Source organism: Diadema antillarum, unplaced genomic scaffold (assembly GCF_040938485.1).
Source record: "Diadema antillarum isolate AM-2024a unplaced genomic scaffold, OU_Dant_1.0 scf00000011, whole genome shotgun sequence".
Classification (NCBI taxonomy): Eukaryota; Metazoa; Echinodermata; class Echinoidea; order Diadematoida; family Diadematidae; genus Diadema; species Diadema antillarum.
In genome coordinates this window covers 1,056,914-1,075,730 of record NW_027270900.1, presented here as the reverse complement: position 1 = coordinate 1,075,730, position 18,817 = coordinate 1,056,914, and the positions used below count along the sequence as shown (strand labels likewise).

At 38.2% G+C, this 18,817-nt stretch overlaps 1 protein-coding gene across 2 annotated transcripts in view; it reads right to left on the bottom strand.

Annotated features, from left to right (window-relative positions):
* Nucleotides 1–2,018: 2,018 nt before the first annotated feature.
* Nucleotides 2,019–18,817, bottom strand: part of LOC139720628 (uncharacterized) — a 57,957-nt gene continuing 41,158 nt past the window's right edge. For both annotated transcript variants that reach the window (XM_071631986.1, XM_071631992.1), the window contains exons 3-7: nt 11,945–12,323; nt 7,030–7,099; nt 6,182–6,314; nt 3,825–3,984; nt 2,019–3,155 (exon numbers count right to left, since the gene is read on the bottom strand). In XM_071631986.1, coding sequence (XP_071488087.1) covers nt 2,028–3,155; nt 3,825–3,984; nt 6,182–6,314; nt 7,030–7,099; nt 11,945–12,323 — 1,870 coding nt within the window. In that variant the 3' untranslated portion in view covers nt 2,019–2,027. The remainder of the gene's footprint in view (nt 3,156–3,824; nt 3,985–6,181; nt 6,315–7,029; nt 7,100–11,944; nt 12,324–18,817) is intronic.

Genomic DNA, 18,817 nt, shown 5'->3' with positions numbered 1-18,817 from the left:
AAAATCTACGCTGAGGCATCACAGTGCCATAGGGAGAATTTCACTTACATCCTAGGGTGGACAGCAGCCTCTCCAGTGGAGGAGAAACGAAGGTGGTCATGTCACTAAGAATGTGACGCACTCCTCTCACCTATCGGGCCCCATTACAAGACAGGGTTGTTACACCATCAATAAAAATCGACCACCGTCAATCTCCTCTGTCCATATTGGACTACACTTGAGTCATTTTTCCATTTCAGCGTCGAGTGCTAAGTGTTACTCATGGATTTTTCTGTCTTCGGTTTCATTCCGTTGCTTGTGTTGACTCATGAAAACTTCATCATTCATAGTATGTAGAAAGGAGAGGAAGAAAGTAAAATAGGAAGAGAAAAGGGAAAGAACAGACAGAATGTGTGACAGTGTGAGTGTTATTGTGAGAGGTTCACACTGTATTTGCATGTGTATTAGTCAGAAAAAAAAAAGTTTCCCTGTATGTATGCGTACAAGAGTGTGTGCTTGCAGATTGTGGCATAATGTGTAAGCAAATACTCAAGTAGCACAACAAGTTATTGACGAGAGCTGGAGAGTCAAAAGAAAAAAAAAAGACCACTCTTCAAGGTGTGCTTTAAAGCTTGCTCACCAAGTGAGCATTTGACCTCTCCCAGCCGGGTTCAAGTACGCGAGATGTCACAGGCTGCGAACTCACGTGACACAGGAATAACAAGCAACGCAAAGCAGCCCATGAGCACAATCAGGGCGGAATTTCACCGACTTCTTTGTGACGGCAAATGGAAACTCTTAGCTGTCTTGGACTTGGCACGAAGTGAAATGTTTGATGCAGTAATTAATGGCTACATCCACTGGAGTTAAAGTTTACGCAAGTAAATATCAATACTTTGCTTGGTCACACGAATTCATGGCAGTGATGGTGGCACTTCATAATACGTGCTGCTGAATCCAAACGCTCAGGGATGACACTTTTGATGTCAAGCTCAAGCTAGATAATTAGCCTACTGTATAAAAAGTGGATATTTTCGCGCGAGTTATTTTTCCCAGTCTGCTGAGTAAGATCAATTTTGCATGTTTTTGGATTCTGCAGAATCAAGACATTATATTGTTGTATATAAAACACGCAAAGATATTTGCATACATTTATTTCAGCACTAGTTTCTGGTCAGGTGAAATGCGAAAATATTTCCATGATGCAAAAATGTCCACTTTTACAGTATTAATTTGCAAGAAAGACATAACACCACGTGACCAAAGTTTTGAAATACAACTTGGCTATATTTTTGTTGTTTCTGTTTTATTTGCTGTTTTGTCAGAGCAAACTCTCAACATGGTTTATTCCCATGTATTTTGCCTGGCTCTGATTTGGTTTCAGCGAATTGACAGGGCTCTACTACGTCCCTGATTGATGAGTAATTACTGCCAGGGTACCGTGCAAACAGGAGTTGTATGAAACAATTTGACAACAGACAGAAAAAAACTCATGTTCTGCCAATCTGACAAAACACACACAAGGTGATGGGCATTTTGAGCTACCAATATAATCATCCCATAATTTGGGTATGACTACAAATCATTTGTAGCAAACGTTGCATAACTAAAAGAGGGTGATAATGCATTCATAATTGCTGGTCCTAGAGTGTATGGTGTTCGGATCATTCTTTTTAAATAAAAATGTCATTCATACGAGTGACCCGATTAACAATGATACTAATACTCTCCATGATTGACACACATATGTAACACTACAAAAGCAACACAACGCAAACAAATTTTGCAACACATGATTGTTTGGTACATACAATTCTTCAGCATATCTACTTTTTGAGATGATCTGTCCTTGTGCAAACAATAAGTCCATTATGTGAGTTAAGGAAAAACATGATTAACCTTGAGGGGGAAAAAGACAGAAAAAATTGGAAACATACTTTTGAACCATTGATGGAAAGGTTGTGTTCGTTTCAAAGGTTCATAAAATATCCTTTGCTTGGATTGTTAACTTTGGATTGGAGGGTTGGGAGTAGGGGTAGCTTACTGCTCTACATGGTCCCTCCCCCTGGGTTGGGGCCCTGTTGAGGGTAGCCTGGGTGGCCAGCTGCAGGCAAGTTTTGGTAGGAGGACTGGTTGAAGCCGGGCATCATCGGGTTGCTGGGGCTGGACCTCTCTTGCAACGATGGCATGGGGATGTTCTGGTGTTGCGACGGCTGCGGTGATGGCTGCTGCTGCGGCGGCGGTGGCTGGGCTGATGCTGAGGGCGCGGCAGGTGACTGAGATGGCGGCATGGGCGGCGACTGCTGCGGCTGACGTTGCTGAGGTGCGGGCGGAGGGCACTGGTTGTTGCTGAAAGGTTGGCTTTGTGGTGGCACTTGGCCGGGCGGTGTCGCTTGTCGCTGCTGTTGGAGGTTTCGTAATGCGGGCAGCATGCCCTGGTTATTGATAGACGGTATTTGGTCCAAGAAATCGTCCATGAGGTCCAGCATGCTGGGGTTGTGGACATGCTGCACATCATAGTGTCCGTAATTATGAGACAAGGGCTCCTGCTTAATAACAGACATACTCTGACCTGAATTCCAGCCAGATGAACATAACGTGTAGTCTCCGGCCTCCTGCTTCACGCTGAAAGAGTTCTCGGACCTCTGCATCGGGGTGAACCCCGCCCCGCCCACCCCCATCTGCTGGGGTGTGGGAGGGGACATGATCTGTGGTTGTGGCTGGGATATGTGGTGGTAGTAAGGCGGTGGATTTGATGGCATACATGGCCTGTCGATGCCCGGCTCCCTCTTGATCTCGACTCCCCCGTGCATGGGGTTGGGGAACCCGCAACCCCCCATACTGCCGTGGAATGCTCCGTCCACCGGTTCCGTCTTCACTCCCGGGTGGTGGGGGACCGGAGCTGGCGGGGGCAGCTGCTGCTGTGCTTGCGGCGGATGTTGCTGCTGTTGCATGTGCTGATCCGTCGGCTGCTGCTGTTGCTGTTGTTTCTTCTTACTCTTTGACTTGACGGGTGTGGGAGGCATCGTTTCAATCGGAGGTCTCCTGATCTCCGAGAGGGGAGTGCCTTTTAGTTTGTCCCTTAGTTCTTTCAGTGTGATGTAGAAGGGGACTTTGTCTTGGGCTCTCGGAAACTGAGAGCAACGTGCACTGGATGAAGGCATCACATAGACGACCTTCGGAAGCAAACAAGAGAGAAATATGATATACTCACTACCACATTATTGTAGAAATATCCAGCATCTCTGGTGGATATTTGGTACGCAAGTTAATTCTAAATGTCTGAAAGCAATGCCACCGATATTAAATTGTGATCACGTTTTTGATGAAGAAGTCTTTAACTGCGGCCTTGCCCGATTTCTCGACAAAATAAAAAATGCCAAATATGTCATCTGCATGTATAGAGTACTTCAATAATTTGACACTGAAGAGAGTTAAACTATATTCCAAGAAAAAGAAAAAAAAGAAAGCAAATAACAAGGTATAACACAGAAGCACATACAAATCCTTTGAGGAATTCGCTGGCACAGGCAAACATAATTTCTATTCATACGCCACCAGGGAAATACACAAAGTACGCAGTCAACATTACATTCTCCACACAAGCAAACAAATTCATACCCCACAATGAAGTAAGCAGTCATACAGGCATGAATCGAAAGAGGTAAAATCGGAAAGACCTCAATACATATTTCAAAAAATGATTTTAAATTCATAATTCTTTTTCCTTCTTTTATTCTATATTTCCTTGTTTTACTATTATTTTTTTTTTCTTGTAGAAAAAAAAAATGGAGTGCTTGTGGCATCTTGGACGTGAAGGTATGAAAAAAACTGCTGATACTCACTGTTTCTGTTCCAGGGATGGTTTCTGGCTGACGGCCGACTTCGAAATCCTTCTTACCACTGTAGATCTCATAGATGCCCTTGCCATTAAAACAAGCAATGAGTGGCCGGTACTTCTGAATCTTTTCGACGACAATCTTTGCCCCCTCTTTGATCTCTTTCCTGGGGTAAGACAGCACAGCCATCAGGGGTTAAAGGTCACACAATAACGTAAACAATGCGCTATAAAATTATGGGGGGGGGGGGTTTCAAACGGGGAGAAAGCTTGTGAGTGATTTCTTGCAATTTGGGGGCTTGACGTCTTCATACCCCACTTTGAAAGACATAAGTGTTTTTCTCAATTTTTTTTTTTTTTGATATTCAAAGAATGCTATAATTCTCAATCAAAATGCATTCTTGTTGAATCCTTACACATTCTCTTCAGTAATCTGCAGGGGTAATATTTAGAAATATTCAAATGGCTTTCAAACTACATGGCTACTGGTACTAGCTTTTGTATCAAAATTTCAATCAATTTTACATATAGGTATAGGAAAACTTTGGCAGAATCTGCTGATTATCATAATAGAATAGAATCCTTGCTCTCTTCTGACCAACTCTGGTCACCGTGAGCATGAGAATTTTATTCACACAAATCTCTACAAACGAGGACGTTTGATTGATGTGTGTGTGTGTGCATGTGTGTGTGTGTCTGTGTGTGTCTGTGTGTCTATGTGTGTGCGTGCACGCATTCACACAAGACAACATGTCGTATTGAGTTGAAAACATGTTTGTCTGCAGAATGTGACATGATGAATTATAGCTACACTCTTCATGGAAATAATATACTGCTAGCCAGATATTTACACACTTTACATGCCCATCAGCACGGAGGGGATCTCGTACGCAGAGCTATACACTCCAATTATGCATGCATCTCGAATACTGGGCCAATTAAGGTAATGGCATATATTTGATAATACAGATGTTTATAAACGATCAAGTGCGCCACTGCATAGCAGATCTACGGCTGTCACAATAAACACGCCACTGCCATTGCATTAAGGTGTTTGTGTTGCAGGAAACACTTTCAAACCGTTTACGTTCCTCATTTACGTTTTTCCTTTACGACAAGGAGCACAATGCATTTAAGTTGTGCAGACTGCACATTTATTGCATTTTAATTCTAATACTATGTGACAATTTATACCACTGTAAGCAACAGATGCACGTTGGCCCTTCAATCTGTTCCATTCAATCAACAAATATGTACACATGAAATGCTTGCAACATTATTCTAACTCTCAGAAGTGATATCCACCCAAAGTGTATTACATACAATGCACTAAAGAGCAGTGCTGTCAACCTTAGAAACAGCATTGTAATAATTGAAGACTGAAAAGGCATATTATTTCTGGTGAAAAACAGTATTTTTACCTTTCCTGCAATAGACATGAGTAATAGCATAATTTGGGAAAAACAGTATTTTCCATGACATCTGCAATATTTTCCGTAACATCTGCAGTATTTTTTGGCAAAAACAGTACAAAATATTGCACAAAAAATAACAGTTGATATGAAATCTCTGTTGCAACATGCAATCAATTTGCAACATGAAATCAATTAATAGATTATCAGAGTATCCTGAAACTTCAAAATATTACATGAGCATCAACAACTTATCACAATCAAAAGGAGTCATACTATTGAGAAGACCGTTCAGGGCAATGCTTTCCTTCATCTTCTTTTCATCTACTTCTAAAATTAATGAATTTCAATTCAGATCAGAAGAATGAAATTCCCCTTGTATGTGGGGGAAACAAGTTTTACTTCCTAAAAATAAAAGAAAAGTGCCATTAGAAAAACAAACAAAAAAAAAAAACCTTAAAGGGATAGTATAGTATTGGTGGAGATGAGAATTTGGCTATTAACTTTTTTTCAAGATACCAGGAAACCACTTACGAAATAGTACGTAGGATACCATTCTAAGAGGTATTCAAAGTTTATTTGACGAAAATCGATTTTGGTATGGCTGAGGCACCCAAAAACAAAGTAAACAAAGTGATCGTATTAAAAGGTGGGTCCAACCTTTCATTAGAATCACTCTTTTTTTGATATCTCAGCCATTTCAAAACCAATTTTCATCAAATAAATGCTGAATTCCTCTTAAAATTACATGCTCTTTCATGTTTCATAAAAGATTTCTCATTATCTCACCAAAAATGTTAGAAATCTGAAGTTAGGTCTCAACCGAAACTGTACAATCCCTTTAAAACAATAAGACTTCCTTTTTTGTGTGTGCATGCACTGGGAGTTTGTTTTTATTTTTTAGTTGTAATTTGGCTGAAATTTGATCCACATAATTACGTTGAGTGCTCACCTTTTAAGATCCGCACTGCCCCTTGTTGTCCTACCAACGATATTTGTGAAGCCCACGCCAAAGTCAGGTAACCTTACATCATCCATGCATGTCATTGGTTCCGGTACCAGGCCTGATAAGTATAGGCATTTCCCTGGAAGAAAATTGAGCGTGCCAAAAGTGGGTTATTAGAACAGATAAATTGGCCACACGGTTAACGCAAGCAAACTCAACGATTCATTAAAAACAATGCGGAACGAAGCACGGCCGACTTTCTTCTTGTCAAAGAGGCTGTGATCGATCTAAAAACACATCACTGTGTTCTGTTGGCATGCATAAAATAACCCTACTAATGATGAGAAGCTTAAAAACAAGCAAAGTACAACGCTTACACAGGTTTTTTTCCTTGCAACCAATACCAAGCATTTTAACAGAAGACGAATATCTATGATATGACTCTATAAATTAAGGTCTTGTTGGTATGAACTACTTCCCTTCAATATACTTGGGTCTGAATTCAAGACTCAAGACTAAAAGAGCAATTAACAAGCCAACCCACTTATCAAAATGACATGTAACATTAATCCATATTGTTTTGGGGGTGATCATACTGGCAATGAAAGGTTTTCAATCAGTTGACAATTTCTTCTCTACCTTGTGAACATTCATCTTGCTTTTAACATTCCATACAATAATTTCTGAGGCAGCCTATCCTACATGACGCAGCTTGCTCTTTTTCGACAAAAGAAGGAAATGAGGAACATCTGCACATAAGCACACATTCACAGTCCAAAATGTCACGTCATTGCCTACTCGCCCGGCAGCTATGAATGGCAAACCTGTGCCGGGCTGATATTAATGCGACTTACAGAAGTGGTTTCCAGGGCCCGCATAATGGTGGCCCTTGTACGCAGCCATCAGGCCCGGGTTGATACCAATCTATTCAGATGATGGAACAAAAAAAGAAGGTTGGGGATAAGGGTAAGGGGGTGGGGGGGGGGGGGAAAACAAACAATAATTCAATGTACATGACACATAACAACACTCAACAACATCATGTGGAATTTGAAACACTGGTCAATACCATACATACAGTACTGTAGACGGCATGCCTATCTTAAGTACACTGGAGCATGGGAGCAATATCCATAATATGCACAGATCTGTCATCATTTTGTCAGATGTAACCAACATTCAGTATGCAATCCTACTCCATGGAAATGCTTTTCCGAATGAATTACAAATTTGAATGAAAAAATACAACAACAACAACTACTACTACTACTACTATTACTACTACTACTACTACTACTTACATGTACTACAAAGTACTACTCACTAATACTACTATGAGTACTACTACTACTACTACTATTAATAATTCAAACACCACTTATAATAATAATAATAATAATAATAATAATAATAATAATAATAATAATAATAATAATAATAATAATAATAATATCAATAATAATAATGATGATACAACAATAACTAATACTGAGAACAAGAAGAAAAAGAAAAACAGGAAAAAGGACTTGTAAGACATAGTAGAAGCATGCTTTTGAATTTAGCATGACTTTTAAAATCTCACATTCAACCCATACAATGTATATAAAAAAACCCACAGAAATGCAAACAAATACATGTATACAGGATCAAATGCAACTGTTAAACTGAATCATTCTATAAATCAAGCCACAACTCTGCACTGAAACAGGATATGATAAGGCATTTAAGGTATCAAACAGATATTTGATGATTCTCAACATTCTATTCTAAAACATTATGTGAATATCAAAGCCAAAACATTGTTTACATATATAATGCAAGCAGAACTGTTGATTATTGCTCTAAAATGTACATGTACACGATTTTGTATGCATAAGAAATGGGTGAAAAATGTGGTAATACCACAATTTCAGTTGGGTAATGATGAAAATGTGAAATATTAGCCAAAAAGGTTTACCGAAAGTCCACAATCTCAGAGTTTATCCCATTGTGGTTGCAACGTAATTTTTCATAATCGAATATCGGTAATCAACAAATCGGGCCAGAGTGATATATATATCCATCGATCTTCCGCGCTAGCAAGCAGCTTGTTGAAAAATATGATTGCAAGGGCACGATCGATTGTCACATTACGTTCTACCTTCCCACAATGCTGAACTTGAGGTTAAAGGGAGGGCTCTTCCGGAATAAAAGTTGTGTACACTACATGTACAATCGAAATCATTCTACACTTTTGACCTTAAAACACTCCAAAACGACTCATCATCCTGGCAAATCGCATCAGCCCGGTAGGTTTCTTGGTACTCCCTTTTGATGTATTGGAAGCAAATTCCAAATGATGGAAGATGAATTTTGAGCCCTTCAGAGTACTATGTTTTGGCTTTTAGAAGTGCATCCATATCTTAAGGAATGTGAGCTTTTGGTTTCTTTTCTGACACACAACAAAGGTGAGTTCCGTCTGAAGTTTGCCTCTTAAAAAGTGGACTCTGTATGACATAAGAGCCAGGTGCCACATAGTGTCTCACAAATTGATGGAGAGCAGGGTGAAGAATGAATTCAGAACATAGTCCATGGGCCAGGCCAGATATTGGTACCACCTGAGGTGGCAAACCTTTTTGGTGTCATTTTGTTTGTCGGGCATAGATATGCTTATCAAGCTATGATAGCATTTCCAAATGAGTAGCTTAGTCATAATAAATGAATTTTTAACCAATTTGGTCTCGTTTTTATCTCCCTATACTTCTGAATCGAAACTAACCGCTTCACAAAGAAGAGCACTGTCTTCTGTATGTCCACAGGTGTTCTGTTGTAAACGTGGTGTGCTTAGTCTTTATTCAAGGCAGGGAAGGGAATATCCAAAGGTTATGATGTTCACAGGGCTTAGTCTTTACTCAAGACGGCGAAGGGAATATCCAAAGCTTATGATACAGTGTATAGCCCTTTATCTATAAAAAAAAAAGAAAAAAAGAAGCAATTCCTCGTGAATCTTACCGTATTTTTGAATTATTTATCATTTTCCGGTGAAAACGCTACGGTGAAAACGCTAATACCACGCCAATGTCGCTTTATTTCCATCCAACAATGAAAGATAATGCTAAAACAATGTACCGGTACACTACAATACATTATAATAAATAATATTGTAAATGAACAGAGTGATTTTTGTTTAAAACTGATGTATTTGTTGAGAGGGTAGTACAAAAACAGTATAGATAATCCCTTTTATTAGGGACTTTAGATATGATAACGGTACATTGTTCTAGATAAAGACTAAGCGCACTGCGTGACAGCTGTGGACATCATAACCCTTTGGATATTCCCTTCGCTGCCTTGAATAAAGACTAAGCGCACCGCATTTACAACAGAACAACTGTGGACATACAGAAGACAGTGCTCTTCTTTGTATAGCGGTTAGTTTCGATTCAGAAGTATAGGGATTTAAAAACGAGACCAAATTGGTTAAAAATTCATTTATAATGACTAAGCTACTCATTTGGAAATGCTATCATAGCTTGATACATAAGCATATCTATGCCCGACAAACAAAATGACACCAAAAAGGTTTTGCCACCTCAGGTGGTACCAATAACCCATTTGTCAGGTCTTGGCCCATGGACTAACAGCACAGAATTTTCAGTTGCTTCAGTCACATTGTTACAAGTATGTCTGCTGAATATTTTCTTTTTCTGTCCAGAATCACATACTTTTTTCTTTTTGCTTCTTTTTTTGGCTTCAAGGAGGAGTTACCTTCATATGAGGAGGGAAGCTGAAAGTACAATGGCTACTTCTGTCCCCTCAAGGTGGAATGAAAATAAACATCATTTGGGTCAAACTTTGAACTTCAGTGGCCTGCCTCCACAATGTACACTCTCTGAGTATGCCTTCTGTGTACCCACTATGCTCAACTTACATACAATGCAGGATACGAATATACAATGCTGGAAATTTACAATTAGGTACAGGTACACAACACTGACGCACATCTTTATTCTCCAAAAATGTATGAAGCGATAGCCCAAGTCAAATGGATAAATGCTATCAGAGAAGTATTGAGAATTTTTCAATGTGTCACATGGAAGGAAATTTGGTAATTAGGCAGTGAAATACACATACATGAAAAGATAAATGGATTAAGCATTCACAAGTAAGATCATTTTATCTTTAAAAAAGTTCCACCATCCTGTTGCATAAATGACATAGAATGACACCTTTGAATGCAGCACCTGCTGCTACCATGGCAACCATGAAAAAAAATGACTGGTGGGAATTGTCCTCTAGTTATTAAAGTATGCATTTCTTACAAAAAGAGTTAGAAGTAAATATCCTGTGAAATTGTAAGGAAGAAAATATGAGGCAAAAAAAAAAAGTATTCTACACCTTAATTTTTCTCAGCTCATTTTTTAAAGGTCAATACTGTGTGACCACAGGTAAGTTCTGCACAAACTAGACGATGTTGGGCTTTAGACCTGCAACGTTAACACTAAGATGATGGTAATTAGGCCCAAAAATGGTGTTCTGCACATACAAGAAACAGCCGATTCCATTGTCTAACTGGGGAGGCTGCGTGGTTTTTACGGCATTCGTGTCGGAAATCTAAAGTTCGCTATTATTACACTTGTAAAATAATTGTTTACTGCTTTGCTACAATTGTAGGTTATCTGAAAAAGGCTGACAAAAAAAAATTATGGCTGAAAGTAAATTGGTGTTATTTGGGGATTTAATGGTAGATGTTACCCTCTAGAAAGCAGTTTGGGGGATCAATGAGCAAGATACAATGTATGACAATGGACCAGTGAAAATTTGAATATGCAATATAATCAAAAGACAGGTGACAGATTGAGTAGTGTCTGGCGACCACACCAAAATACCTGTCTTGGTCAAATAATTGTTATTTCACTCACACACAATCTCTACATTATATACTATCATTAATCCCCATACACTAATTGCTTCTTACCTGTTTACAGCGCTTTTCATACTTTCTTTGGAAACTAAAACACAGCCTCTCTGGGGTATATTTTATGTCCAATGCTCAGCCGAATCTACATGCAATATCATGGGCACTGTGATAACGCATGTCATCATCGGACCAAATCATATGACATAAAGGTAAGTGAGGAGAGTGTGAAGGGAAATTTCAGACCAGTTAAAAGTTCGTCCAAAAAGAGAGAGAGTACATTTTTATAAGCACAACAGTGAAAATTTGATCAAAACCTGATCAAAAGTAAAGAGGTAAATAACTTTTAAAGATTTGCTAATTTTTGTAAAACAGTTCTCATACAGTTAATATGAATATGCAAATTTATGAGTGAGCTGATGAGGTCATCACCTCACAATTTGCCATCGTATGCAAGAGAATGATGAAAATTCTTCTGCTATAAAAGTGTAAAACACAATGTTATTCCTGGCTGATTAACTTCAAAATAATGATTATGCGGATATATTGGGATATGAAACTGGGGCACTATTGTGATTGAATAAAAAAGATCTGAAACTTTCAAGATTTTGTGTACACATTATATGACAAGTTGTGAGGTGATGACATCATCAATTCACTATATGTATCATATTGACAGTTCAAGGACTGTTTGTGAAACTGTTTGTGAAAATAACAAAACTTCACAATTTCATGACTTTCCTGTTTAAATCTTTATCCAATTCTGATCAAATTTTCACTGCTGTGCTGGTAAAGTGTTACTCTTTCTTTTCAGACCCAACTTTTAACTGGTCCGAGTATATATCTCCTTTAAAGTTTTAAGATGGACTTACAATGACAATGTCCAGGTTTTGCACCAGGATGTCCGGCAGTGTGCGCTTGACCACCTCCTCCTCGGGCATGCCGTTGAAACGGTCCACCTTGCGGCGGGGCTTCTTCTCCTTCAGCTTGTCCGTCAGCTTCTCCTGCTTCACCTTCTTGCTCACCTTCTGCTGCTCCGGGGGCGGGGTCTGGATGACCGGAGGAGGGGGCACGTAGTGGCCCCCTCCGTTGTAGGGCATGGCAGCCGGGTGGTGAGGGTGGTGGGGGTGGCTGTAGGGGTACGTGTCCGGCGGCTCGGCCTTGATAATGGGGTACGGCTGCTGGGGCTCTGGCTTGATGACCGGGTAGTCCTGAGGCTCAGATTTAATGATGGGATGACCAAACCCTCCACTGATGAGAGAAAAGAATATTCAAACATTGATCAATTCAATGATTCACATTTTTGAGACCATGCACTTGGTCTACCAAAATGTTGTTGCTGTTGTTTTGATAGAAAAAGAAAAGAAGAGAGAAAAAAGTCGGACCCTATTTAAAATAATTTGCCCCAGACAGTACTGACACTGACATACAAAATTGTAAGACGAAAATGAACGACAAAGAAAAAGTATCTACTGCAAATATCACAAAAAGCCTCATGTAATACATGCCAAACAAATGTTTGTCATTGTTGAAATTGTCCCACGTTTGCATGGAAAAAAAAAATTGATAAAAAAAAAGAACTTAACAGAGACAGTCATAGTGTTAAAAATATCCTTTGTCAATGGACAAGATGACCTGTACACCCGTATAATTCGGATCAGCAGTTTTGACTCTGCAACCCAGGTTATCATCATACCCTGGGTTACGCCATTGTATCGCGCCATCTTGTGTTCGTAAAGACGTACACTTACACACAGCTTTCACTCATGGAGGCCAAATTTGAGCGCAATTGGCAATACCGATCCAAATGCCAATTCATCCCTGTTATGACATGGTCACTGTTACAATTACAAAAATCATCATAAATTCATATATTTTTCCCCCAAAAAATACTATTTTTTAAACAGTAAATTACAAAGAGATGATATACATGTATATGCACAAACTTGGTCCATGATTACTTATCTTGTGTGTGGACAGATAATTCAGATTGTAGGGGGTACTAGTACTGTCGAGTGCTGTTGTTGAGCATTGCTGCTGAGCCATTATATGCATAAACTGCCTAGATGCTACCACTACTACCAGCTGTATTCTGGCAGGGCACTAAACATTATACATGTTCTGTATACTGTAAAACATGATATATTTGCGGCACGAAATTTTCGCGAATTGGAGCCGACGGCCTTTTTCATGGCAAGAAATTTTCGCGAATTGCCTCTTGCTTTCAATGCATATAGTGTAGATAAGAAATTTCGCATGCATTTTAATTTCGCGAATCTTGGCGCTCGCGAAATTCGCGAAATTAAAATGCACGTGAACATTTCTCGTTTTACAGTAGAAGCTTGTGCATAATCAGAGAGAGAGAAAAAAAAAATCAAATTGTGGGGTTTATTTGAAGTATTAACATTCACCTCATGTTGTGTTAAGGTAGCTAACACAACAAAACTATATTGCATAAAGCACTAAAAACAATTTTCACCCATTTTTGATAACCTAGGGTAAAGCGCTATAAAGTTTGTAATTTGACAAAATGGCAAAATTTTATTTGGAACACAAGGAAAATAAATAATGCATCATTTTTTGGGTTTTATCTCACCTATAGACAGCCAACTGTGTAAGCTTGAAATATTCTTTTCACTCAAATTCTGTATTCTTATTGCATTGTACCCACAGTCAAATTTCGGCTACAGTACACTGTACTGTATTAAGTTCAGCATAAGTTGAGACTACTAGCACTTGAGACTGGACGTTCACCATATGTTTTGTAGACTAACTCCTTGGAAATGCAGAGCAAATGTCATAGCATAGAGACTGCTTCCATATGAACAGTTACAGGCACTCTTAAAGGAACACTGTACTTGCTTACAACAGTTCAATGATGTTAAGTACAAAAATGTATCAATTTGTATAATGATAATGTGGTGTAGTTTTAACAAGTGCAACATATCACATCCTGTGGTAATGCATGACTTATGAGAATTTAAATACTGGCAGTATTCAAAATAACATTTCATATGTTTTTTTTTCTCTTTCTGCCCCTATACAATTCATTTTTAATGAAAGCATTACTTCATAACAATAGCTGACACATTTCTGAGAATGTGGTTTGCATAGAACTAGAAATACACTATATGATTCTAGAATGTACTTTATAGAATGTATCCTATGCAAATACACCAACCTATTTTGCAGTAGAACTGCACGCTAATGTTCTAAAGTATAACCTGTACAAACAATTGTATGCACTGCTCCCTTCTTTACATAGGACAGATGCTAAGTACTGTATCTTCAAAATGCTTTGCGCAACTATTTGGAAGTCACATACTAAATTTAATATTTTTAAAATTCCATGTTTATCAATTGTGTAATGTCAAAGGCATGTACCTCCTCTCTTCCGTATGTACAGTCAAACTCGGATACCTCGACGTCGGATAAGCCGAATATCACTTACCTCGGGGGCAAAATGAAAGTCCCGATTGTTCCTATGGAGTTTCCGTGTATTAAAATTCGCGTAGCTCGAAAAAGATAACTCGAAGTTCGGTTACCTCGAAGGGAAATCTAATGTCCCAATCTTAATTAACTTATTGTTTTTCCCAGCATGTTGCTCGAATCGAAATTGCAAACATCACTCAGCATCTCCGATTAAGCGCGCGTGGACAGCGAAGACATGTCCAAATGTTTTCACACTCGATTGTAAATATTCTGAGACCAGAACAATCGCGCGCCCAAGAAGAAATACCCGATACACAGCTGACAAGGAAAATCCCCAACACCTAATACCAACACACGTACATGGTATGCACAATAGCACCCGTGCCAATGGAGTGCTTTACGATAGCACTACGCGCTGCCTCATCATTTGCTTTTCTTTAACCACTGTGTTTTGATTTTTGATCGAGACAGTCATACCGTGCGCGTAGATTTCCCAACCGTCGGGGCGCACCTGCTTACGTTGACAGTTATATCTTTGCCATTAATCACGCTCCACTGTCAAAACATCAATCTCCCTCGTAGTGCCTTTTCTTAAACTATTTTTTTTTTGCCTTTCACGAAGTTTACTTCCCCGAGAACGCAAGCACTGAAACTTTTTTTTTTCCAGCAATGCGATTATGAAAATCTGGAAGTATAGGCCGATCACAATGAAGAATAGAATACACAGGGCTCCGCACTAAGTTTTATCGGGCCACCAATATCATTGATTTTTATTTTCTGGTGGTCGAAAGTAAAATCTGGCGACAAAAAAAAAATCAGGAAAAACATTAGAAAAACGAAATCGGTCCTACTAAATATAGACAAATTAATATGTAGCATTATTGAAGTGATACAGATGCCCATGTCTAAAACAAATGAATAGAAAATTCAATCATCTTACTCTGTGTTTAAAGATTTGACAAATAGGTGTAGAGATTATTATAAAAGTTGATGCCCATATATTGAGGTCAAAACTTACGTTTGAAATGAGAAAATGGGAGGATTTGCTGACATTTGTTAGCATCCGACATTTGTTTTAGCATTGTAAAATGCCGAAAGTTACCGTTATTCATTTTTAAATGTAAAAGCAAACAAGCGACATTCATTTTAGAATCTTACGGAGCTGAATACTATCCTAATCCATTTCCAAACGTGAAAGCAAACATCCGCTATTTGTTTTAGCATCTAACTGAGCAGATTAATACCATTAATCATTTCCAAATGATAAAGCAACAATCTGTTATTTATTTTTGCATCGTACGGAGCAGAATATTACCGTTATTCATTTCAAACATCCGACATTGATTTCATTATCGAACGGAGCCGAATGTTACTGCTGTCCACTTCCGAAAGTGAAATGAATCATCTGACAATTATTTTATCATCGCACGGAGCCGAATGTTACTGTTTTTCATTTTTGAACGTCAAGGCAGACATCAGACATTTTGGACCATGAAACGTATAGCTGAATGTTAGTGATATTTATTTCGAAATGTACCGTAGCAAATATCCAATATTTTTTAATCATCGTATGGGGCAGAATGTTACTGCAGTTCACTTCCAAAAAAATATGCCAAACGTAAAAGCAATCATTCGACATGATTGTATTTTAGCATCTTCCGGAGCTGAATGCTATTGACATTTACTTTCGAACGTAAAAGCACACATCCGGCATTTATTTTATCAGCGTACGGAGTTGAATATTATTGTTATTCACTTCAGAACATCAAAGCAAACATTCAACATTTATTTTAGCATCTTCCGGAGCTAAATGTTATTGCAATTTAGTTTCGAGCGTAAAAGCAAACATCCAGCATTTATTTCATCATTGTCAGGAGTTGAATATTATTGTTACTCTTTTCCGAACGTCAAAGCAAACATCAAACATTAATTTTACCATTAAACGCAGCTGAATGTTACTGTTATTTATTTCGAAATTTAAAAGCAAACATCATACAGTTATTTTAGCATCATATGGACATGATGGAGCAGAATATTACTGCTATTTTCTTCCGAACATAACAACGATCATCTGACATCTATTTTAGCATCTTCCGGAGCCGAATGCTATTGCTATTTACTTTCGAAAGTATAAGGAAACATCCGACATTTATTTAACCATCGTACGGAGTTGAATGTTATTGTTTTTCATTTCCGAACGTCATAGCAAAAATTCGACATTTATTTCAGCGTCTTCCGGAGCCGAATGTTATCCTTATCATTTCCGAACGCAAAACCAAATATCTAACATTAGTTTTAGCACCATACGGAGCTGAGTCTTATATCGTTATTCATTTCCAAAAGTATGAGCAAACATCCGACATTTATTTTAGTATCATACCGAGTCGAATATTACCGTCATTCATTTCCACAATTAAACGCAAACCTCTGACCTTTATTTTAGCATCTTACGTAGCCGATTGTTACCGCTGTTCATTTTCAAAAGTAAAGGCAAACATCCGACTTTTTTTTTTCTTTTTTTGGTGGCGCGATCGGGCCACCAAAATCTTTATTTCTGAAATTTTGATTTCATTTCCGATTTTCACTCAATTCATTCATATAAAAGTTGATTCAATTCAAATTGACAAGCATGCAAATAATCAATAGGCACTATAACAGACACCATGTTGAACATCGATAAACGTCGAACATCGATAAACATTGGATAAGTCGAAGAAAATTCGACGTACGCGTACCTCGAAATTCGCGTACGTCGAACCATTTTCTTCAGTCCCGACGAATTCGAGGTATCCGAGTTTGACTGTATTTAGAAGGGCCATGGAGTAACAATAGTGTCAATTTCATCACCACAAAATCAATCAATAACGATAACAATTTCCTTTTTCAGAGAAACCGGGTCACCGCGCTATTTCAGCCGACTGGCTGTCACACGCAACCATCTGTTTCGATGGGGAACCTTGGCGTAATTTGTTTAGCAATATTTGCTCTACTGCCACACTGCCTCTGACATTTTGTCAAATACAAATGCAAAAGGCATCTGCGACTGCACCATGTGTAGGGCCGACAACATGATGCACTTTGCAAACTACGGGAGAAATAGATAGTCGATAACATCGATGGTGGTGCAATGTGGACTGTTCGTGAAAAAAAGAGAAGCTCAGAGAAATTGAGCGTTTGATAGGTACTTTAAGATTCGTGGGCACATGCCTTAAACATCATACTCATTACTCGCATCCTCTGGGATCTGTGTGTCACAGTTTAGTCATATTCCTCTTTTTACTCAACATACTTCAAGATGTGTCACATATATATATATCTCTCTCTCTACACACACACACACACACAAACACACACACACACATATTTATCTATTCATTATATAGATAGATCTATAGATAGATAGATATCAAGATGAACCACAGATGAATGTATATGCACAGATCTTTGTATGAGTCAGATATTCTCAAAATGACTACTGTAAAACATATATTCGCGGCATCAAATTTTCGCAAATTGCAGCCAATGGCCTTTTTCGCGGCATGAAATTTTCGCGAATTGCCACCGGCATTCAATGCATACAGTGTAGACAAGAACTTTCACGTGCATTTTAATTTCGCGAATCTTGGTGCTCGCGAAATTCGCGAAATTAAAATGCATGTGAACATTCCTTGTTTTACAGTATCACTCATTCTCAAACTCTATGATCCCATTTGTATGCATTTTATGTACAATCACTTTGAAATACATTTTATCTCAAGTTCAATATCAATGACTCTACTTTTAACTTAAAAAGAAGTGGCTGAAATTTGTGTGAATATTTTACTATGATGCAAATTTCCATAAACTTCTGGTTACAGGGACTCTTTCTCATTCACTTGCTGAAGACAATGTGATGTAAAACAACCAAACATGGATATGGGACCAATTTGATCTTTGTTGTTGTTTTTTCTCATATATAAATAGTATCCTGTCAGTAATTCAATCATCAAAGTGTTTGCATTGCAATATTTTTTTTTGTCCTACTAGCCTGCATCAAATTCAAATTCATTTCACCTAAAAAGATTTGTCCAATAAACTAATAATTGATAAACCTATGAATTGTTGATTCAAGGGTTGTAAATAGTTTCAAAATGAATTGTTATCAAAATCATACTTCAATATGATATATACTTTTTTTCATGGAGGGAGGGAAGATATATCTTAAAAATATTTCTATGATACTTGCTGCTTTGCCATCAGCATTTTTCTTCTTCTCAACAAGTACAAGTATATGTTTTCCTTTCCATTTTGATTTCTTTCACTGTAACACAATT